Source organism: Microplitis mediator, chromosome 9 (assembly GCF_029852145.1).
Source record: "Microplitis mediator isolate UGA2020A chromosome 9, iyMicMedi2.1, whole genome shotgun sequence".
Taxonomy (NCBI): domain Eukaryota; kingdom Metazoa; phylum Arthropoda; class Insecta; order Hymenoptera; family Braconidae; genus Microplitis; species Microplitis mediator.
The window spans coordinates 1,475,860-1,494,292 of NC_079977.1; the positions used below are offsets into that span (position 1 = coordinate 1,475,860).

Here is an 18,433-nt window from a genome sequence, read left to right on the forward strand (position 1 = left end):
TTAATTAATACTTTTATTATTATATAATATTAATATATATTTTATTATTATGAACTTTTATTCAACTTACAAATTATCAATTTGATTTTTTTATTTTTATTTCTTATTTTCAGTTTAATATTTTTTTACTAACATTTTTTTCTAAATATCCCGCCTTGTTTTGTCTTAAATGTCGCTTTTTTTTCCAAACATATTGATACGCTAGTGCTGCCACCAGTAGTTGATAGAGAGAAACAATGAAAAAAATAATAACAACAGTAAAAATAGCAGCTAAATTTTTCACGAAGAATCAGTTTTCACGTTTTTTATTAATTACACCAAAACAAAAAGGATTCAGATAGTAATTTTTGAAAGGGTTCTTGTGATCAGAAATACACAGATAATAAAAAAAAAAATAAGTCGATAAGTCTTGTTTTTCGAAAGTTATCGTGTTTAGACGAGTCCGAACACTACAATTGACGCACTGAGGGCTTCGGACTAAATCATTTTTTTAAAATTAATCACATCATTAATCAAATATGGATTGCATTGAAAAATGTTCCTTAATAAATTTCCTTTAAAATGGTATATATCAATAACAACTTTGGTGTACTAGAAAGAAAGTACAGAGAGGATTTAAAGTCCGTGAAAGGGCCGAGAGTGAGAGAGTGACAGTAAAGCACACCTAACGCTTTCGCGATTGAGGTGTGCAATATTAAGAAAACCCGAAAAATAAATTCAAAACCTCTATTATTTATTTTTCTAAACCAATTTTTCAGTTATTTTATATGTACTGCCCGATGTGTTAATTTACTTATGTTTTTTCACTAACACTTTTGACGTTTTATCTTTAAGTAATTAAAATAATGACGGTAATTATCGGCAACAGCAAAAATACAAGGAAAAATTGCAGGTAATTGCAATTTTATCAGTATCCAATAATGTGAAGAAAAACAAAGTGTATCGGTAATAAGGCGAAAAAACAGAGTAGCTTTTAATCCTAAAAACAGTTGCATTGAAAATATAGCGATGAAGGCAGAATTAAGGATTACGTATTGCACAATATTATTTATTACTGCAGGAACTGTACGGTCAAGTGACCATTTATCTGACAGATCGGAAACAAATAGACCCATTGTTCAAGTGCACGACGGCCAATTGAAAGGAATTAAAGAGGAAAATGTCAATGGACAGAGCTACTTTTATGCGTTCCGAGGTATTCCGTTTGCAAAACCACCCGTTGATGAGCAAAGATTCAAGGTTTGCTATAATTTCATTGATCTAAAATCAACTTTTATCGATAATTGACAGAAAATGTTGCAAAAGGATCCTGAACAAGTGGAACCGTGGACTGACGTAAGGGATGCTAGAGAATTTGGTAATGTTTGTATTCAATTTGAATGGCCAAAAAGAAAAATCCATGGAGAGGAAGATTGTCTTTATTTAAATGTTTATACATCGGAAGTAGAATCTAGTCAACTACGTGCTGTTATGGTTTGGATTTTCGGTGGTGGTTTTCAATATGGATCAGGAAATGACGACATGTATGGCCCGGATTATCTTGTTGAGAAGGATGTTGTTTTAGTGACGATAAATTACCGCCTCGGAATATTCGGTAAAATCTGTAGCACTTTTGCATTCGTTTGAAACGCGGCTGCTTGATGTAAACAAGTAACGTATGAATCGCAGGTTTCCTTAATTTGGATGATGAAGCGGCTCCAGGTAACCAGGGATTGAAAGATCAGGTCATGGCTTTGAAATGGGTACAACAGAATATTGATAAATTTGGTGGTGATCCAAATCTCGTTACTATTTTTGGTGAAAGCGCTGGAGCTGCTTCTGTTCACTATTTGACCCTTTCCCCTCTAAGTCAAGGTTCTTAATTGACTGATGTATTTCTACTAATGTTCATTTTGATCTAGAAATTTCGGTGATCATATGACTTATATTTTCTTAGGACTATTCAGTAAAGCTATTTTACAAAGTGGTGTAGCAACTGATCCATGGGCAAGTGTATCGGGCTCGATAAAGGAAGAAGCCGAAAGATCAGCTGACAAATTGGGAAATAAATCAACTGATACCAGAGAACTGATCGAATACTTCCGAAGTATTGACCCTCAGGATATACTCGAAGCAATTCAATCATTACAATCTTGGAAGGTTCTCACTTTCTCCATCTATCAAAAATCCATTCCCACATGGAAAAAAAGAACTATGGCTGCAACAGGAACAGGTCCTGTAGCATGAGTTTGTTGCTGCAACAGGACCTATCTGGTTACAGCTACAAGATCAGTGCTGTAGCAGGCACAGGACTGAACTTATGAATACTATGAGGCTTTCCTGTTGCAGCTACAGGACTTGCCCTGTATCTGCAACAGAACCAAGTCCTGAACAGGGCCATGTCCTGTTGCAGCAACAGTTTTTTTTTTCCGTCCATACAAGAGTAGTAATTAGATATTTATGTTTTTTGTTTATTACTCTCTAGAATTATTATCTGGGGAAATATTCTTACGTGCCATCAGTAGATTCGAAATCAAATAATCCATTTCTGAACATCCCAATAGCCCAAGCTGCAAAATCCGGAATCAGAGTGCCCCATATTATTGGCTACAACAGTCAAGAAGGAATTTTCGCTCTCTATGGTAATGATACTGAAATCACGGAGGCAATATTCATTTGCTAACTAATTTTGAGTGAATATTTGTATAGAACGTGACGATGATCAGTATTCCGAGATCGACTCTAATCAAGATACACTACTGTTACATCCAAATGAACAAATATTTTTAAATCTTCGGAATCTATCCGGGGACGATTTAAAAAAATTTTTTATGGGTAACAATTCAATATCACGGGGAAACGCTCAACAGTTTATAGATGTGAATACAGCTGCACGTTTTGTTATTAATATTCAAGATGTCCTTGATATTCAATTCTCAATACCCGATGTGCAAACGTATTTTTATAAATTTGACTACTACTCAAAAGATACTTCGATAGTGCAGCAGTTATATGACACGGACTTAGAAGGTCTGATTATTAATAATGTTCAAAATATGATAATTTGGCGGGTTTTAGATCCTAGATTGTTAATCATAGTCATCAATATTAGGTACATCTCATTTAGAAGATGTTTTCTATCTATTCAATGCAAAAATTCTAGAGGCACAAAATATTGATCCGCCGACTTCAAATTCTGTTGGAAACGTCATCAAACAAAGATTCGTAGAATTATGGACTAATTTCGCTAAAAATGGGTACGGAATCTTCTATTATCTAATCAAAATGATTTTTTATCAATAAATCGACATTAAATCGTGAAATATTTAATTACCTTCTGATTCTCTTACAGAAATCCGAATTCGGGAGAATCTGAATTAATTCCCATTGAATGGAAACCCAATGACAGCCCTACTGAATACACTTGTCTAGAAATATCCGAGGATCTCAAATTGATTAAGGAGCCAAATATTTTGAATGAAGTATCGAAAAATATTTAAAACGAATAATGATTTACTAAAATTGTGGTTTTTTTAATACCGGTTCGAAAAATTTGATCTGATTTTAGTCAAACCAGATTGTATTTGGACTCATTGGTCTGTCTTTAGATTTTTATTTAAATTTTAAGCTGTTTTTGATGTAAAGACGATCAAAAACAGATTAAAGGTAATAGACTGAAAAAGTTTGATTGTGGTCTGGATAAATACAAAAGAAGGCAAAATATTCTGAGAAAAAAATGTGATTTTGATCAAAGAATCAAATATAGTAGATCGCATATCAAATTCTCCGAAAAAATAATTTATCTTATTGTTTTCCTTCATAATTTATTTAGGGGTAACACTTTTCAAGTATTTTCAATAATATAATCGAATTTTGTACATGAATCGTTTCTTCTGTCTATTAAGGAACAAAATATTAAGAAAACCCGAAAAATAAAATCAAAACCTCTGTTATTTATTATTTCAACCAGAATTTTTCAGTTATTTTTATTCATTGCCCGGTGTGTTAATTTACTTATTTTTTTCCACTGAACACTTTTTACATTTTATCTTTAAGTAATTAAACTAATGACGGTAATTACCGGCAACAGCAATAATACAAGGAAAAATTGCAGGTCATTGCAAAGTTATCGGTATCCGATAAAGTGAAGAAAAACAAAACATAGAAGTAAGTAAAGAGTTCCATTAAACATATAGCGATGAAGGCAGAATTGAGGATTACGTATTGCACAATATTATTTATCGCTGCAGGAATTGTACGGTCAAGTGACGACTTATCTGACAAATCGAACACAAATAGACCTATTGTTCAAGTGCACGACGGCCAATTGAAAGGAATTAAAGAGAAAAATGTCAATGGAGAGAGCTACTTTTATGCGTTCCGAGGTATCCCGTATGCAAAACCACCCGTTGATGAGCTAAGATTCAAGGTTTGCTATAATTTCGTTGTTCTAAAATCAACTTTTATCGACAATTGACAGAAAATGTTGTAAAAGGATCCTGAACAAGTGGAACCGTGGTCTGACGTAAGGGATGCTAAAGAATTTGGAAATGCTTGCATACAATTTAATTGGCCAACGAAAAAAATCCTAGGAGAGGAAGATTGTCTTTATTTGAATGTTTATACACCGGAAATAGAATCTGGTGAACTACGTGCTGTTATTGTTTGGATTCCAGGTGGTGGTTTTATATTTGGATCAGGAAATGACGACCAGTATGGCCCGGATTATCTTGTTGAGAAGGATGTCGTTTTAGTAACGTTAAATTACCGCCTTGGAATATTCGGTAAAATCTGTCGCATTTATACATTCGTTTGAAAAGCGGCTGCTTGATGTAAAAAAGTAACGTATAAATCGCAGGTTTCCTTAATTTGGATGATGAGGCGGCTCCAGGTAACCAGGGATTGAAAGATCAGGTCATGGCTTTGAAATGGGTACAGCAGAATATTGATAAATTTTGTGGCGATCCAAATAGTGTTACAATTGCTGGTGAAAGTGCTGGAGCTGCTTCTGTTCACTATTTGACCCTTTCCCCTTTAAGTCAAGGTTCTTAACTTACTGATGTATTTCTACTAATTTTCATTTTGATCTAGAAATTTCGGTGATCACGTGACTTAAATTTTCTTAGGACTATTCAGTAAAGCTATTTTACAAAGTGGTGTAGCAATTGATCCATGGGCAACTGCATCGGGCTCAATGAAGGAAGAAGCTGAAAGAGTAGCAGAAAAATTGGGAAATAAATCAACTGATGCCAGAGAACTTATCGAATATTTCCGAAGTGTTGACCCTCAGGATATACTCGAAGCAGTTCAATCATTACAATCTTGGAAGGTTTACACTTTCTCTATCTACCAAAAATCCATTCCCACATGGAAAAAAAGAACTGTTGTTTCAACAGTTCTTTTTTTTCCGTGCATATAAGAATAATAATCAGATGTTTGTGTTTTTTGTTTATTACTCTGTAGAATTTTTATCTGGTTACATTTATTTTCGTGCCATCAGTGGATTCAAAATCGACTAATCCATTTATGAATATTCCAATTGCCCAAGCTGCGGAATCCGGAATTAGGGTGCCCCATATTATTGGCCACAACAGTCATGAAGGAATTTTCGTTCTCTATGGTAATGATATGGGAATCAGGGAGACAATATTCATTTGCAAACTAATTTCGAATGAATATTCGTATAGATCTTGACGATGATCAGTATTCCGAAATCGACGCTAATCAAGATACACTACTGTTAAATCTAAATGAACAAAAATTTTTTAATCGTCGGAATCTATCCGTGAGCGATGTAAAAAATTTTTTTATGGGCAATAATTCAATATCACGGGAAAACGCTCAACAGCTTGTAGATTTGACTACAGCTACACATTTTGTTATTAATATCCAAGGTGTCCTTGACATTCAATCTTCAATACCCGATGTGCAAACGTATTTTTACAAATTTGACTATTACTCAAAAGATACTGCGATAGTGCAGCAATTATATGACACGGACTTAAAAGGTCTGATTATTAATAATGTTTAAAATATGATAATTTGACGGGTTTTAGATCCTAGATTGCTAATTATTGTTATCAATATTAGGTACATGTCATGTTGAAGATGTTTTCTATCTATTCAGTTCAAAAACTCTAGAGGCACAAAATATTGACCCGCCGACTTCAAATTCTGTTGGAAACGTCGTCAAACAAAGATTCGTAGAATTATGGACTAATTTCGCTAAAACTGGGTACTGAATCTCCTATTATCTAATCCAAATGATTCTCTATCAATAATATTTAATCACCCTCTGATTCTCTTACAGAAATCCGAATTCGGGAGAATCTGAATTAATTCCCATTGAATGGAAACCCAATGACAGCCCTACTGAATACACTTGTCTAGAAATATCCGAGGATCTCAGATTGATTAAAGAGCCAAATATTTTGGATAAAATATCGAAAAATATTCAAAAGAAATAATGATTTACTACAATTGTGGTATTTTGAATACCGGGTCGAAAAATTTGATCTGGTTTTAGTCAAACCAGATTATATTTGGACTAATTGGTCTGTCTTTAAATTTTTAACAAAATTTTAAGCTATTTTTGATGTAAAGACGATCAAAAATAGACTAATGAAAATTATAGGCAGTAAAAATCTGATTTTGGTTTGGGTAAAAAAAAAAAGACGGCAAAATATTTTGAGAAAAAATGTGATTTTGATCTAGAGGCGACCAAAATCAGACTAAAAATGATTAAAAAAAAGTCTAAATAAGGAGTCGAAGGGGCAAAACTCGATCAAATTTCCGGGTCATAATATCAAGCCTCAATTTAGCCTTATCGAACCCAAGTAAGCCTTAATCCAGCCTCACTGAGTAAAAAAAGCATTTCGAGCCTCAAATAATGCTCACACACTGAAAAAATTAATCGCTAGCTGCTAGCGATTTTTTCTTTAACAGGTAGCGATTAAAAATTTATAAATATACATATAGATATATTTATGAATTTATTTTAATGATAAAAACAGTATTTGTTTTATTTTTGAGTTATACCGATGCTTAACTTTTTTTATACAAGGAACAGATAAGTAAGCGTTAGCAAAAAGTCGCTCCCAGCAAGCGATTTTTAATCGCTACCTGCTAAAGAAAAAAATCGCTAGCAGCTAGCAATTATTTTTTCAGTGCAGAGCCTCAATGAGCCTCAAATGATGTTCAAAGATTCTCAATAAGCCTCGATGAACCTCAAATGAACCTAGTCTCGACTATGTAATTTAAATTCGATTAGTATTTTTTGAGGCACTTTGATCACCATTTGAGGCTCATTGAGGCTCTGTGAGAATTCTTTGAGACTCATTGAGGCTCTGTGAGAATTATTTGAGGCTCAAAATGCTTTTTTTACTCAGTGTGGCTGGATTGAGGCTTACTTGGGTTCGATGAGGCTTGATATTATGACCCGGATGTAAATAGAAAAAACTCAAAATTTTTATTCGATTTAAAACAGAACAAATTTTTCTACCCATGTAATCTAATATACTGTTTTATTATTTCAAATGATAACAAAACTTCTTCCGTGACATGAAATTGTTTTAATTGCTATCTTATCACATAATTAGATAACTTTTTTCCTTAACTCGATAAAAAATATCTTTCTTTTAACTCGATACTAATTGACTATATCTTAGATTACCAATCAATGAATAAATTTTTACTCCTACGTAGATAATTTCCGTAATAACTTATTAATTATTAATTTCAAAAGTGTAAAATAAATTGCATATTTATAAGTGGATTATTTGAATAAAGTTGATAAGAAAAGTATACATATTCACCGTGTTTTTAAATTTAAATAAAGCGAGTTGATGTATAAAATAAGTCAGTAAGAAAGAAGAGGAGAAAATAACGAGTGGAATGTTATGTAACCCGTGTGTGTACATATATAGATGTGTGAGATTTAAAAAGAGAAGGGGCGTTTACTACTACTCCTCTACAACTTGATGATTGCAGTTGACACAAATTTCTATCCGGCATTCAAACGGTTCAGTTTAGTGTAGCAAAGTGAGCTGTAGAGTCAAGTTGTTTGCGGTTTATATAATTATGGATAACAATCCAATTGTTCAAGTGCAACAAGGTAAACTCTGTGGTATTCGGGAGACAAGTGTCGCTGGAAATAATCCGTTCTACGCGTTCCGAGGTATCCCGTATGCTAAGTCACCAGTTGGGGATTTGAGATTTAAGGTTTGATTTATTTAGACTGCTAGATATTATTCAATTAAGTTTATTTTGGATGGTTACTAGTGTACTGTATTGTAACAGGATCCAGAACCAGTGGAACCGTGGTCTGGAGTTAAAGATGCCAAAGAATATGGTGGTATCTGTGCGCAATATGACTGGAGAACGAAACAAATAGTAGGAAGTGATGATTGCCTCTATTTAAATGTCTATACAAGGGAATTAAATCCTACGATACCACGAGCTGTTATGGTCTGGATTCACGGAGGCGGCTTTGTTGGTGGTTCCGGAAACGATGACGTTTATGGTCCGGATTATCTTGTTGAGAAAGATATTGTGTTGGTTACAATAAACTATCGTCTGGGTATTTTAGGTAAATTATGCACCGTTGGATATTTTGTGGTTTACGTCGGGTTGGAAAATTTGGTCTGTTTTAAGGGGGATAGCCAGTGGGAGGATCGAAAAAATAGGTGATTTTCGGGAATTTTTTTGAATGGAATAATAAAGGAATTTGGGGATCGGGTTTTTTTTGTTTTCTAAAGTATACATTGAAGATAATTCTCATAAATTTTCATTTAAAAATATCATGTTGTTACAAAGTTATAAGCATTTTTGTGGAGCAACAAAAAAATTTCCCCCACCACGGTGTCAACTCTAACTCAAAAACGGATTATCAGAAACAAAAAAACCAAACGGCGTTGTAATCTGTATGCATGTGGTTATCGTTGCACGTAGGGGATTTTGAAAATTTTGATTTGAAAAAAAATGGCGACATATTAAAAATTTTTTCGTTATTTTTTATCATTTTTTTGGATTCAAACAGCCCTAAAAAATCTTGAAAATCAAAATTTTCAAAATCCCCTACGTGCAACTTTAGCTACTGAATAGACGAATACGGCAAAAAAAAAAATTGCGAATCGGTTGATATTTATGCAAATTACAGATGCCACCAGTTCAAAAAAAGTAGTTTCGAGAAAAATGCGTTTAAAGTTTTTAGTCGATGCAGCGGTCAGTTGACGCGCTGTCACAAAAATGACTATAACTTTAAAAATATACGGAATTTTCATATAAAACTCTGGATACATATTTTTGAACATACACTTTGATTTAATAAAAAAAAAAAAATTTTTTTTTTTGAAATTTCACAGTGGCTATCCCCCTTAAATGAAATAATTATTTTGAGATTTCTAAGCAATTTTACTTTTTAATTGCATTTAATTAACATCTGAAATTTGATACAATTTTCCTTATTTAGATTCGTTTTCATTCATATTAAGTCTGGTTTCGCCTCTAGATCAAAATCAAATTTTTGACTGTCTGTTTTTGATCGTTTTTAAATCAAAAACGTCTTAAAATTCAAATAAAATTTAAAAGACTGAATAATTAGACTAGAATCAGATCAAATTTTTCGACTCGGACTCTCTTGTTATTAGAGAACTTCACTAAGTTAAATTTTGAAATTACGAAAAAATCAAAAACAGTAAAGTTAATAATCATACTGTACACGGAGAAAAAAATATAGTAAATTTTACTAAAAAATATGAGAATAATTACTAAATTTGGATAGTAATCTTGAAACGCTTATGATTTATATGAAAAATTCATAAACAGATTAGCATATTTAACAAGTCGTTTAGTAATTTTTCATGTACTGGTTTTGGAAAATCTCCTATATTGCATATTAATTTTTAGTTATATTTAGTAAATTTTACTATCCCTGTTTAGTAAATTTTACTATATTAGAATGGAAAAAAATATAATTAAACTTTTAATAGCTTTTAACTTTTTATTATTATTGCTATCATTTTGATTTCTATTGTTATTTATGTCATCTGTATCGGTGTTGGTGCCGATTTTTATTTTTTAAAAGATCACTTGATTCAACCGAGATTCGAACCCTGATCTCCCGCGCGCGAGTCCTTTCCACTGTCTGACGGCCCGATGTCTCCTTTGAACAAAAGTTTCAGAACTTGTAATACATATTTGTATATGCTATCCTCACCAACTTTTAATTTTATCTATACGTAGTAAAATTTACTATACAGATAGTAAAAAATATAATCGTTTTAGCAAAAAATACCTTACGCATAGTAATTTTTAATATTTTAGTATACAATTATTACTAACTAGTAAATTTTACTAAACGTTTAGTAATAATTGTAATGCAAAATGTATTTTTTCATATCTGTTAGTAAATTTTACTATAGTATTCTAATTTTTACTATACTTTTTTCTCCGTGTAGGTTTTCTCAATTTGGAAGATGAATCAGCGCCCGGAAATCAGGGATTAAAAGATCAAGTGATGGCTTTGAAATGGATTCAGCAAAACATATCGAAATTTGGTGGGGATCACAATAATGTTACTATTTTCGGTGAAAGTGCTGGTGGTGCTGCAGTTCATTATTTGACCCTTTGCCCACTAACTCAAGGTTCAGATAAATTAGATACACCCTTAAGTTGCCTAATTCTCGCGAAAAACAACTCTGACTTTTTGGTTTCTAGGACTATTCCACAAAGCGATTTTACAAAGTGGAGTCGCAACTAATCCGTGGGCAAGCTCGTCACATTCCATGAAAGAAGAAGCAGAAAAAATAGCCGACACACTCGGGAACAAAGTTACGGATACGAAAAGACTTATTGAGTATTTACAAGGCATTGACGCAATTAGTTTAGTCAAAACGTTACATTCACTCCAAACTTGGAAGGTATAAATATTATATTTCCCTCCTGCTCGATGAATAATTACACGCAGTACTAATTTATAGGTTTACTTAATTTATAGCATCGTCTTTTGATCTCAAATCCATTTTTGCCGTCAGTGGATTCGAAATCAAAAAATCCGTTTTTGAATGTCCCGCTAAATGAAGCCGTTAAATCTGGGATTAAAGTTCCAACTATTATTGGTTACACTAGTCACGAAGGGATTATCCTTCTCGCAGGTTCAAAATATTTTCATAATTAATTATTAATCACTTAAGAAATCAATTTTTTCACGATCCTGCAATTAGCAGACAGTTAAAAATTTTTGAATTTATTTTTCAACATTTCAATTAAAAAATTAAAAAAACCAAAAAAATGCACATGTAGAAAATTAAAAAAACTATAGGTGCAATTTTTTTAAATATATTTTTTTTGACTATTTATCGTTTTTCAAAAATCCAAAAATTATTAGACGCTAATATCAGTATCGTCTTTTTTCTGGGTGGAAATTCAACTAATCGTGTTAATTAATTTATTTAGAATTGAAAGATGATCATTATGCGCAAATAGAAGCTAACGCAGACGCATTACTACTGCACCCAAATGCAAAAAAATTTTTGAACGAGCGAAATATATCAGTGGGTGATATTAAAAACTTTTTCATGGGTAATAAGAAAATAAGCCCTGAAAATGTAAAAGAATATGTAGATTTGCTCAGTGCGGCACAATTTTTGATAAATATCCATCATATTCTTGAAATCCAACCATCGATTCCTGGGATACCGACTTATGTTTATAAATTTGACTACTATTCCAAAGAAACTTCCATAATGCAGAAAGTATTCGGCGTCGACTGCGAAGGTATTGAGTGGGAACTTTTGAAATTTAAAAAACCCGCTTTAATATTCATATTTACTGCAGGTACTTCGCATGGGGAAGAATTATTTTACTTTTTCTATCCAAAAATGTTCAAAGTACTTGGGATGGAACCGCTGGCTCCCGGTTCAACTGAGTACGATATCCAGCAAAGATTTCTACACCTCTGGACTACTTTCGCCAAAACTGGGTAATTATCTATCTATCCATCAATTTAATTACAAAAACTCCTATTCAAAAAATGGTACTGAAGTTAATTGACGTCTAATAATTTTTGGATTCTTTTCAAAATGATAAATAATAAAAAAAAAGTTTTTCAAAAAATTGCACCTATAGTTTATTAAATTTTCTATAAGTGCATTTTTGTAGAATTTTTTTTTTTTAATTAAATTGTTGAAACAAAAATTCAAAAATTTTTAATTGTCTGCTAATTTCAGTATCATTTCAAAAAATTATTTATTACAGGAATCCAAACTCAAAATCTGACCTAATTTCCATCGATTGGCGACCTATTGACAACTCAACCGAGTATACTTGTCTGAAAATATCAAAAGATCTCAGTCTTATCAAAGAGTCCAGTATTCTACATCAAATATATAAACTCGTTAAAAATAAATTATGAGTTACGATTGTGATCCCTATCAAAAGTTCCCGCAGAATCCACTGCGTGAGTAAAAATCCACGCGGAAACTAATAGACGTATTGGTTCCTATGCGGCTTTTTACCCCTTCGAGTGAATTCTATGGTTATTTTTAAATAGGGAATGGGCATATTTGTATTTTTTCATAAGAAATAAATGAGATTGCTTATAATTTATCATAGAAAATATTAAATTTATGAATAATACAAAAATTATCCGAGAAGATAAAGAACAAATCGATACTTATTACAGTAATAAATAAGTAATTATCATTAATGATGTTATTATCTTTATTTATTATTTATCGGAATAAAAATATCGATGTTGAGAGTCGAGGTCATGGTGACTAAGAATCTGTAATTCTATTGAACATGTGATGTTTTTATTCCCTGTGTGTAACGCATACCGATAAATAACACGTGATACATATATATATATATACATGTATATATATATATATGTATATGTGTGTACATGTGATATATATGTCTATGGAAACACATTTAGATTCCGGCGTATAAAGCTATTGAAGTGTTGGCGAATGTATGTGGCCTGAGCATGCGCAGGTTTAAAAACATACGAGATACGTAGAAAGCAGCTGAGCAGTTGCTAATATTTTCCTTGAATATTTTTACGCGTTTTTACTTTAATACAAAAGTTTCCTTTATAATAGACAGTAAAACTAATTTCAAAGATTGCGATAATTTGAAAAGTTTGTGACTTGATGGATAAAAGTTGGATGTGAAGGCTTAAAAATTCGGAGTATTTTTAGATTGAAAACTTCTGAATTGTTAAATTTATATTATATATGTGCATATATGTAGAGTCACTTGGAGGAAGAGGTTATAAAGAGTAAGTTTGAAATTTCAGTTAATACGTGGCGGTAATATGATTGAAATTATTGATAAATTTTTGTATTAGGTCACAATTTTCAATATAAATCGATACGATGGCAGAGGAACTGTCGCCATGTTTGAGTGGGATTCAAAAAGTCGCAGGAAGTAAATTGAGTGATAAGTTAAGTACACTGAACCGCATCGCGAAAAAAATAGTTGGATCAGAAAATCAAAATGAAGCGATGCAATTAGCTGTCGATTCGTCGGAATTACCGGAGGCTTTGAAACCTCTGGTACAAGTGGAGGTCGCGCGATTATCAGGACAATTTGAGGGAATTTGCGAAGCTTTGAAATCCGATGACTCTGTAGTGTTTGATCGAGCGCTCAGGGCCAAGTGGTTTTTCAATGGCAGCCATGAAAATTGTAGGGTTCAGTACTACCAGGCACAGATTTTTCCGGTCGTATCTCTGCAGAGTCGACTTAAAATTATCAAAGCGTTGGCTAATAATTTAAGCGCGAATCCTGCTATCGCTGAAGAATTTTATACTGCGCTGACTTTGATGTACGGAGAGAAACAAGCTCACCCACTACTGATGGCTTGCAGTGAATCATTTATCTGGAATTGCGTCACAGAGCATAAAGTACGGCTTAATAATAGATTAGTACGGAATTTGTTCTATAAATATCCAGCACTCGTAGTCAAATATCTGAAGTTGAGCAAAAAAAGTGATGATCAATACGAGCGAAATTTACGACTCGTTGATTTGAATTCTCTATCAGATTTTCTTCCGCGATTAATTAAAAAGTGTCCAGAAACTTTTGTGGAGCTTTTAGAAATGGAACGTGTCAGTTACTTCATAAGGCTGAGTCACACTCGCACCGAGTTATTTTTGAAAAATTCCATCGATGCATTGATCAAAGATCCTAAATTATTTATGCCAATTTTGGACCAAAAAACGGTTACAAAAAAACTCACTGACAGCCAATTCAGAATTGTTTTCAAAAAATTGTTTCCTCCCACATTGGAGTCCTTTCAATTCGATGACTTGTTCGAGTATCTAAAATATCTACAAGAAGATAAAAAATTACCGATGATGACATCGGTCTTTGAAGAGGTGTACAAAGTGAATTTTCTAGATTGCACCGAGAAAATTACACCCACAGCAATGCGATTACTTCCGCGGGACGAACGCATCAAACAAGTGAAAATAAAACTGCAGAAAGATCCAACTGGTAAAATTGAATACTCCGATTATTCGTGGTTTTGTTATTTGGCGCCTGAAGAGTCCATTCCATATTTTAAAGATCTCATCAAAAAAACATCAAATGCCAACGATAGATGCGAATTACTTAAGCAGTTAATTTTCACATGCATTGTAAATTCCGATAATTATGCGTTACTTGAAGTACTCAAGTATATCTCGACAAGACATAAAAATGAGAGTGGTTCTATACTGACTCAGGTTTTACGGAAATTATCGGAAGAATATGACCTCAAAAGTCCTGACCTAACGCTTGAACACTGGGATGTAATTTATAATTTTGTGAAACTCTTGTACGTCAAAAATGGAATAGGCTCTTACTTTTTTGTTACAAAGGACCTGATAACAGCCAGAATTCGCTTCGATATAGCGAATAACCATTCGATAACTGACAAAATAAGTCTACTCGCTGATTACAATATAGAGCGGTGGAGTGGCGACTGGAATATTTTGGAAGACAACTTGTCCTACAACAGGAAGTGTCTTGAAGAATTTATGGGAGTATTGCCATCGAAAATTGAGAAAAAGAAAGAAAATCTGACTATTTATTTGGTAAATGGCATCATGATATCCTTCAACGAATTTAATGAACGTAATTCAAAGTCCAAGTCATCGTTGGAAATGATGACAATCAAAAATTACCCATGGATTTTGGATTACGTTAAAAAGTGTTTGGTTGATAAAGATGCAAATAAAAGCGATGTTGAACGCCTTAAAATACTATTGAGTGAAACAGACAAAGAACTTTATGAAGAGTTGGTTATTCAAGATAAAGGGGAAATGGATGTGAGGTTACCAAAAGTTATACAGTTACTGAAAAATGATCCGGAAAAAATAGCGAAGAATTGGGAATTATATCTGGAAAAATGTATAGATTCGATTCGTAATCCGTGGGCCCGAAGATTTGTAAAATTGTGTCGCTGGTATCAAGATTTGCCGATAAAGTTTGCTGATAAAAGTTTAAACGAAGTTACAGAGAAGAAACGAGATGGAGGATTGATTGTTCTGGGGCAACTGTTTGAAGGATCAGCATTTGCGCAGGTCGTAGAAGCTTTTGTACCAACGTCAACGACAATAGATCCCGATAAAGAAGATGCTGCAGATGATTATAAGATGTCGTCTACTATTCCGATGGCATTTAATGTCGTTAATCCGCCAGTGTCTTTAGATTTAATCCTAAAATTCTGCGTGGGTGACTATATTCACACAACAGTCAATTGTCTTGTAAATGTAAGCCGACGAACGGCGTTACCTAAAATCATTTCGTTTGCAAAGACGCTGATGGACCGACCGATTTCCATAAAAAAACACGGAATTCGGCTGTTTTGTACGGTCGCGGATGTCAAACAATTACGCGGTATCCTGATAAATTTGTGGAGATCCGAAACGCATCAGGCGATTCGCGCGTTAGTGTTTAAAAATGTGTTTAAGGTTTTTGAATCAATTCCCAATGACGAGACCTGGGGAATGATTTGCGAATGTATCGACGGTCTTAAACCGGATGATAAAGATACTTTTGAATCTCTCATGAAATTTGATTCCATTCCTAATGAATACATCGCGGATTATGTCCGCAAATTATTTTGCTTGTTTCGTAGACTCGGTGATGTGGAAAACGGTTTAGAGTCAGGTGTCGTTTGGTCTCATATTACAAAGCTACTTAGAATTAATCATAATATATTGGTTCTACTTCCCGAAGAATTACACAATGAGATAATTGACAAGTATGTTCTTGATTTGTCACTACCGAAAACTGTACAGTCTGCAGGCCATAGTTATCTCATTGATTATATTATGACAGCGCGAGATAAATTAGAAGACAGATTGAACCGTTTCAAAAATATATTCGTCAAAATCGTTAACGAAAATTGGGATATTCCTCATCCCACTGAACCGTCATTCTATCCAGCAAATTATTTCGTAAAAAATTTAACCAAAGATATAACAAATTCTGCTAATCAGTCCCACGAGCCAAGTCGAGTACGATTAATCGAAGTTGCAGCCGAGTCATTTAATTCCACTTTGAAACCACAGCAAGACCCCTATTCCTACTTGAGCTTGACATTTGCCTCGCTACTGTCAAACAAGAAATTTTCCCCAAAAGAAGTTGCTTGTAAAGTCAATGCACTGTTACCCTCATTACTAAAAATTTTTTCCGCGGAGTTAATTTCATTTATCGCTAATTCCTTATCCGATTTTCTCGATTTATACTTCGATGACAACAAGAGTGATGATCGTTTGGGTGTAGTCGAAGGTTTGATAGAATCTAATAATGATCAGGCTACGATTCTTGCAGCCCAATTTTTATCGCTTCAAAGGTATTCCTTCTCCACCTCCCGGTTTTCAAAAATTATTGACACTCTCAAAGGACATAGCAATCCCACGGTAGTATCGACAGCCTACATTATAATGTACGGGCTTTCGTAAAAAAAAAACCGTCTCCATATTAAAAAAGTTTGGAAAATCCAAAAGTGCACACCTCGAACGCTCATGTTACAATGAAATATATAAATTACTAATATTTATTTTTAATTACAAAATTTTTTAATAAATATCTAGAGAGAAATTCGTCGTTTTTTTTTTTTAATTTAGTTAATTCTATGACAGTTGGTAATAAAAAAAAATTATTTGATGGTAAAGTAGAACCTTATGATATCAGCAAAGTTTGATGATAAAAAAAAAATTCCCGATAAAATAAAAAAATGGCTGCAGTGTGTGTTTGTTTACATGGAATGGTACCGGTTTTAACAGAAATGATTTATTTAAAAAAAAACGAGAGGGTCTACAGTAGTGATTTTCGAAAAGAACCTTCTTTGCATTATTCTGAAGACAGTGAAAAAAAAATAAAGTCATTTTGTCAAGCCGTTCACGAAATATCCGTGCCACAGACATATTTTGGACTACAGACTAACTGACGTCCACGATACATATTTTTTATTAAACTTTTTTTTATTATAATACGTATCGAACAACTTAATGAAAGTATCAGTCTTATTAATTAGTGTTTCCTCTTTAGGTTAATGTGTTTTTTATAACGTGTGAGTGCGACATAAAAATAATATATACAGTTTAACGAGGAAAAGTCAAGTGACCTTGACAGGTCCGTTATAAAGCACAACCTCGACGCTTCGCGTTCGAGGCGTGCAAAACATATTTTTATAAATTTCCAATTTCGTTTGCTATATATTTATCAAACTTTTTTCATGCTATTCTGAATATTATACTTATAAATAAATAAAAAAAAAAATTAATGTTAAATAAATTTGATTATTGTGTTTTCCTTATGTTCCAAAATAATATAAGTTAGAATTAATTCATCAATATTCTTATTTTTTTGCAGTCACCATGAAATACTTCAGGTAATTATCATGTAAATTTTAATTTGATCTAAACTATATGACGATATATAATTTTGTCAAACTCACTCCCATTACCTGATACATCCACTACCCCGAAAAGTCGAGGGTCCCGAGATCCAGAATTGCAGAAACGAATGGAATCAAGGGACACGAGTGTATCGGACAGTTCAGCGGTCACGTTGTCAAGTGTTAGACATATATATACAGTACAGTCACTGACATACTTCTAACATTCTCAGGTTTAAGCTTTTATGAATGAATTTTTTATTGGTTTCAACCTGCCGTTAGTCGTTTCTTGCAGAATTACAATTTTTTTTCTTTATTATTGTTTTGTCCCGAATAGATGCTTTATATCATGGACAGGTACAAAATATAAGTTGAGGAATAACGGACACCCTATATAGAGATATATATGGGGCATTCCACGCCAAATCGACCACTTTTGAACCCGACCCCTTTGATTTGGCTGAAAATTTTTTCTCTTTTTCTACCCCATCAAAAACGTTGCTCATAATTTTTTCAAATTTTTTCACCCAACCAAAAAAAAGTTTTAAATTTTTTAAAAAA

General features: G+C 33.1%; 5 protein-coding genes across 10 annotated transcripts in view; 4 read left to right on the forward strand and 1 right to left on the reverse strand.

The window, feature by feature from the left end:
• Nucleotides 1-18,433, reverse strand: part of LOC130675136 (calcitonin gene-related peptide type 1 receptor-like) — a 222,135-nt gene that overhangs the window by 64,518 nt on the left and 139,184 nt on the right. The window lies entirely within an intron of this gene.
• LOC130675131 (juvenile hormone esterase-like) lies at nucleotides 65-4,368 on the forward strand. 2 transcript variants are annotated; one of them, XM_057480625.1, is made up of 9 exons: nucleotides 65-1,239; nucleotides 1,306-1,594; nucleotides 1,669-1,854; nucleotides 1,937-2,139; nucleotides 2,465-2,621; nucleotides 2,689-3,009; nucleotides 3,092-3,236; nucleotides 3,332-4,146; nucleotides 4,230-4,368. In XM_057480625.1, exons 1-8 carry the CDS (start codon nucleotides 1,009-1,011, stop codon nucleotides 3,477-3,479), a joined length of 1,680 nt encoding a protein of 559 aa, XP_057336608.1. In that variant the 5' UTR covers nucleotides 65-1,008; the 3' UTR covers nucleotides 3,480-4,146; nucleotides 4,230-4,368. The 2 variants fall into 2 exon arrangements, with proteins under 2 accessions (XP_057336608.1, XP_057336609.1); XM_057480626.1 differs by having other exon boundaries at nucleotides 1,008-1,195; nucleotides 1,291-1,594.
• On the forward strand, nucleotides 4,155-7,699 carry LOC130675128 (esterase FE4-like). Its single transcript, XM_057480623.1, has 8 exons — nucleotides 4,155-4,408; nucleotides 4,475-4,763; nucleotides 4,838-5,023; nucleotides 5,106-5,308; nucleotides 5,443-5,599; nucleotides 5,667-5,987; nucleotides 6,070-6,214; nucleotides 6,290-7,699. Exons 1-8 carry the CDS (start codon nucleotides 4,178-4,180, stop codon nucleotides 6,444-6,446), a joined length of 1,689 nt encoding a protein of 562 aa, XP_057336606.1. The 5' UTR covers nucleotides 4,155-4,177; the 3' UTR covers nucleotides 6,447-7,699.
• Nucleotides 8,004-12,584, forward strand: LOC130675132 (juvenile hormone esterase-like). The gene is made up of 8 exons (XM_057480627.1): nucleotides 8,004-8,199; nucleotides 8,278-8,566; nucleotides 10,437-10,622; nucleotides 10,696-10,898; nucleotides 10,976-11,132; nucleotides 11,434-11,754; nucleotides 11,815-11,959; nucleotides 12,235-12,584. The coding sequence occupies exons 1-8, from the start codon at nucleotides 8,059-8,061 to the stop codon at nucleotides 12,389-12,391; spliced, it is 1,599 nt and encodes a 532-aa protein (XP_057336610.1). The 5' UTR covers nucleotides 8,004-8,058; the 3' UTR covers nucleotides 12,392-12,584.
• Nucleotides 12,973-17,744, forward strand: LOC130675114 (uncharacterized). Its single transcript, XM_057480606.1, has 2 exons — nucleotides 12,973-13,261; nucleotides 13,331-17,744. Exon 2 carries the CDS (start codon nucleotides 13,359-13,361, stop codon nucleotides 16,932-16,934), a length of 3,576 nt encoding a protein of 1,191 aa, XP_057336589.1. The 5' UTR covers nucleotides 12,973-13,261; nucleotides 13,331-13,358; the 3' UTR covers nucleotides 16,935-17,744.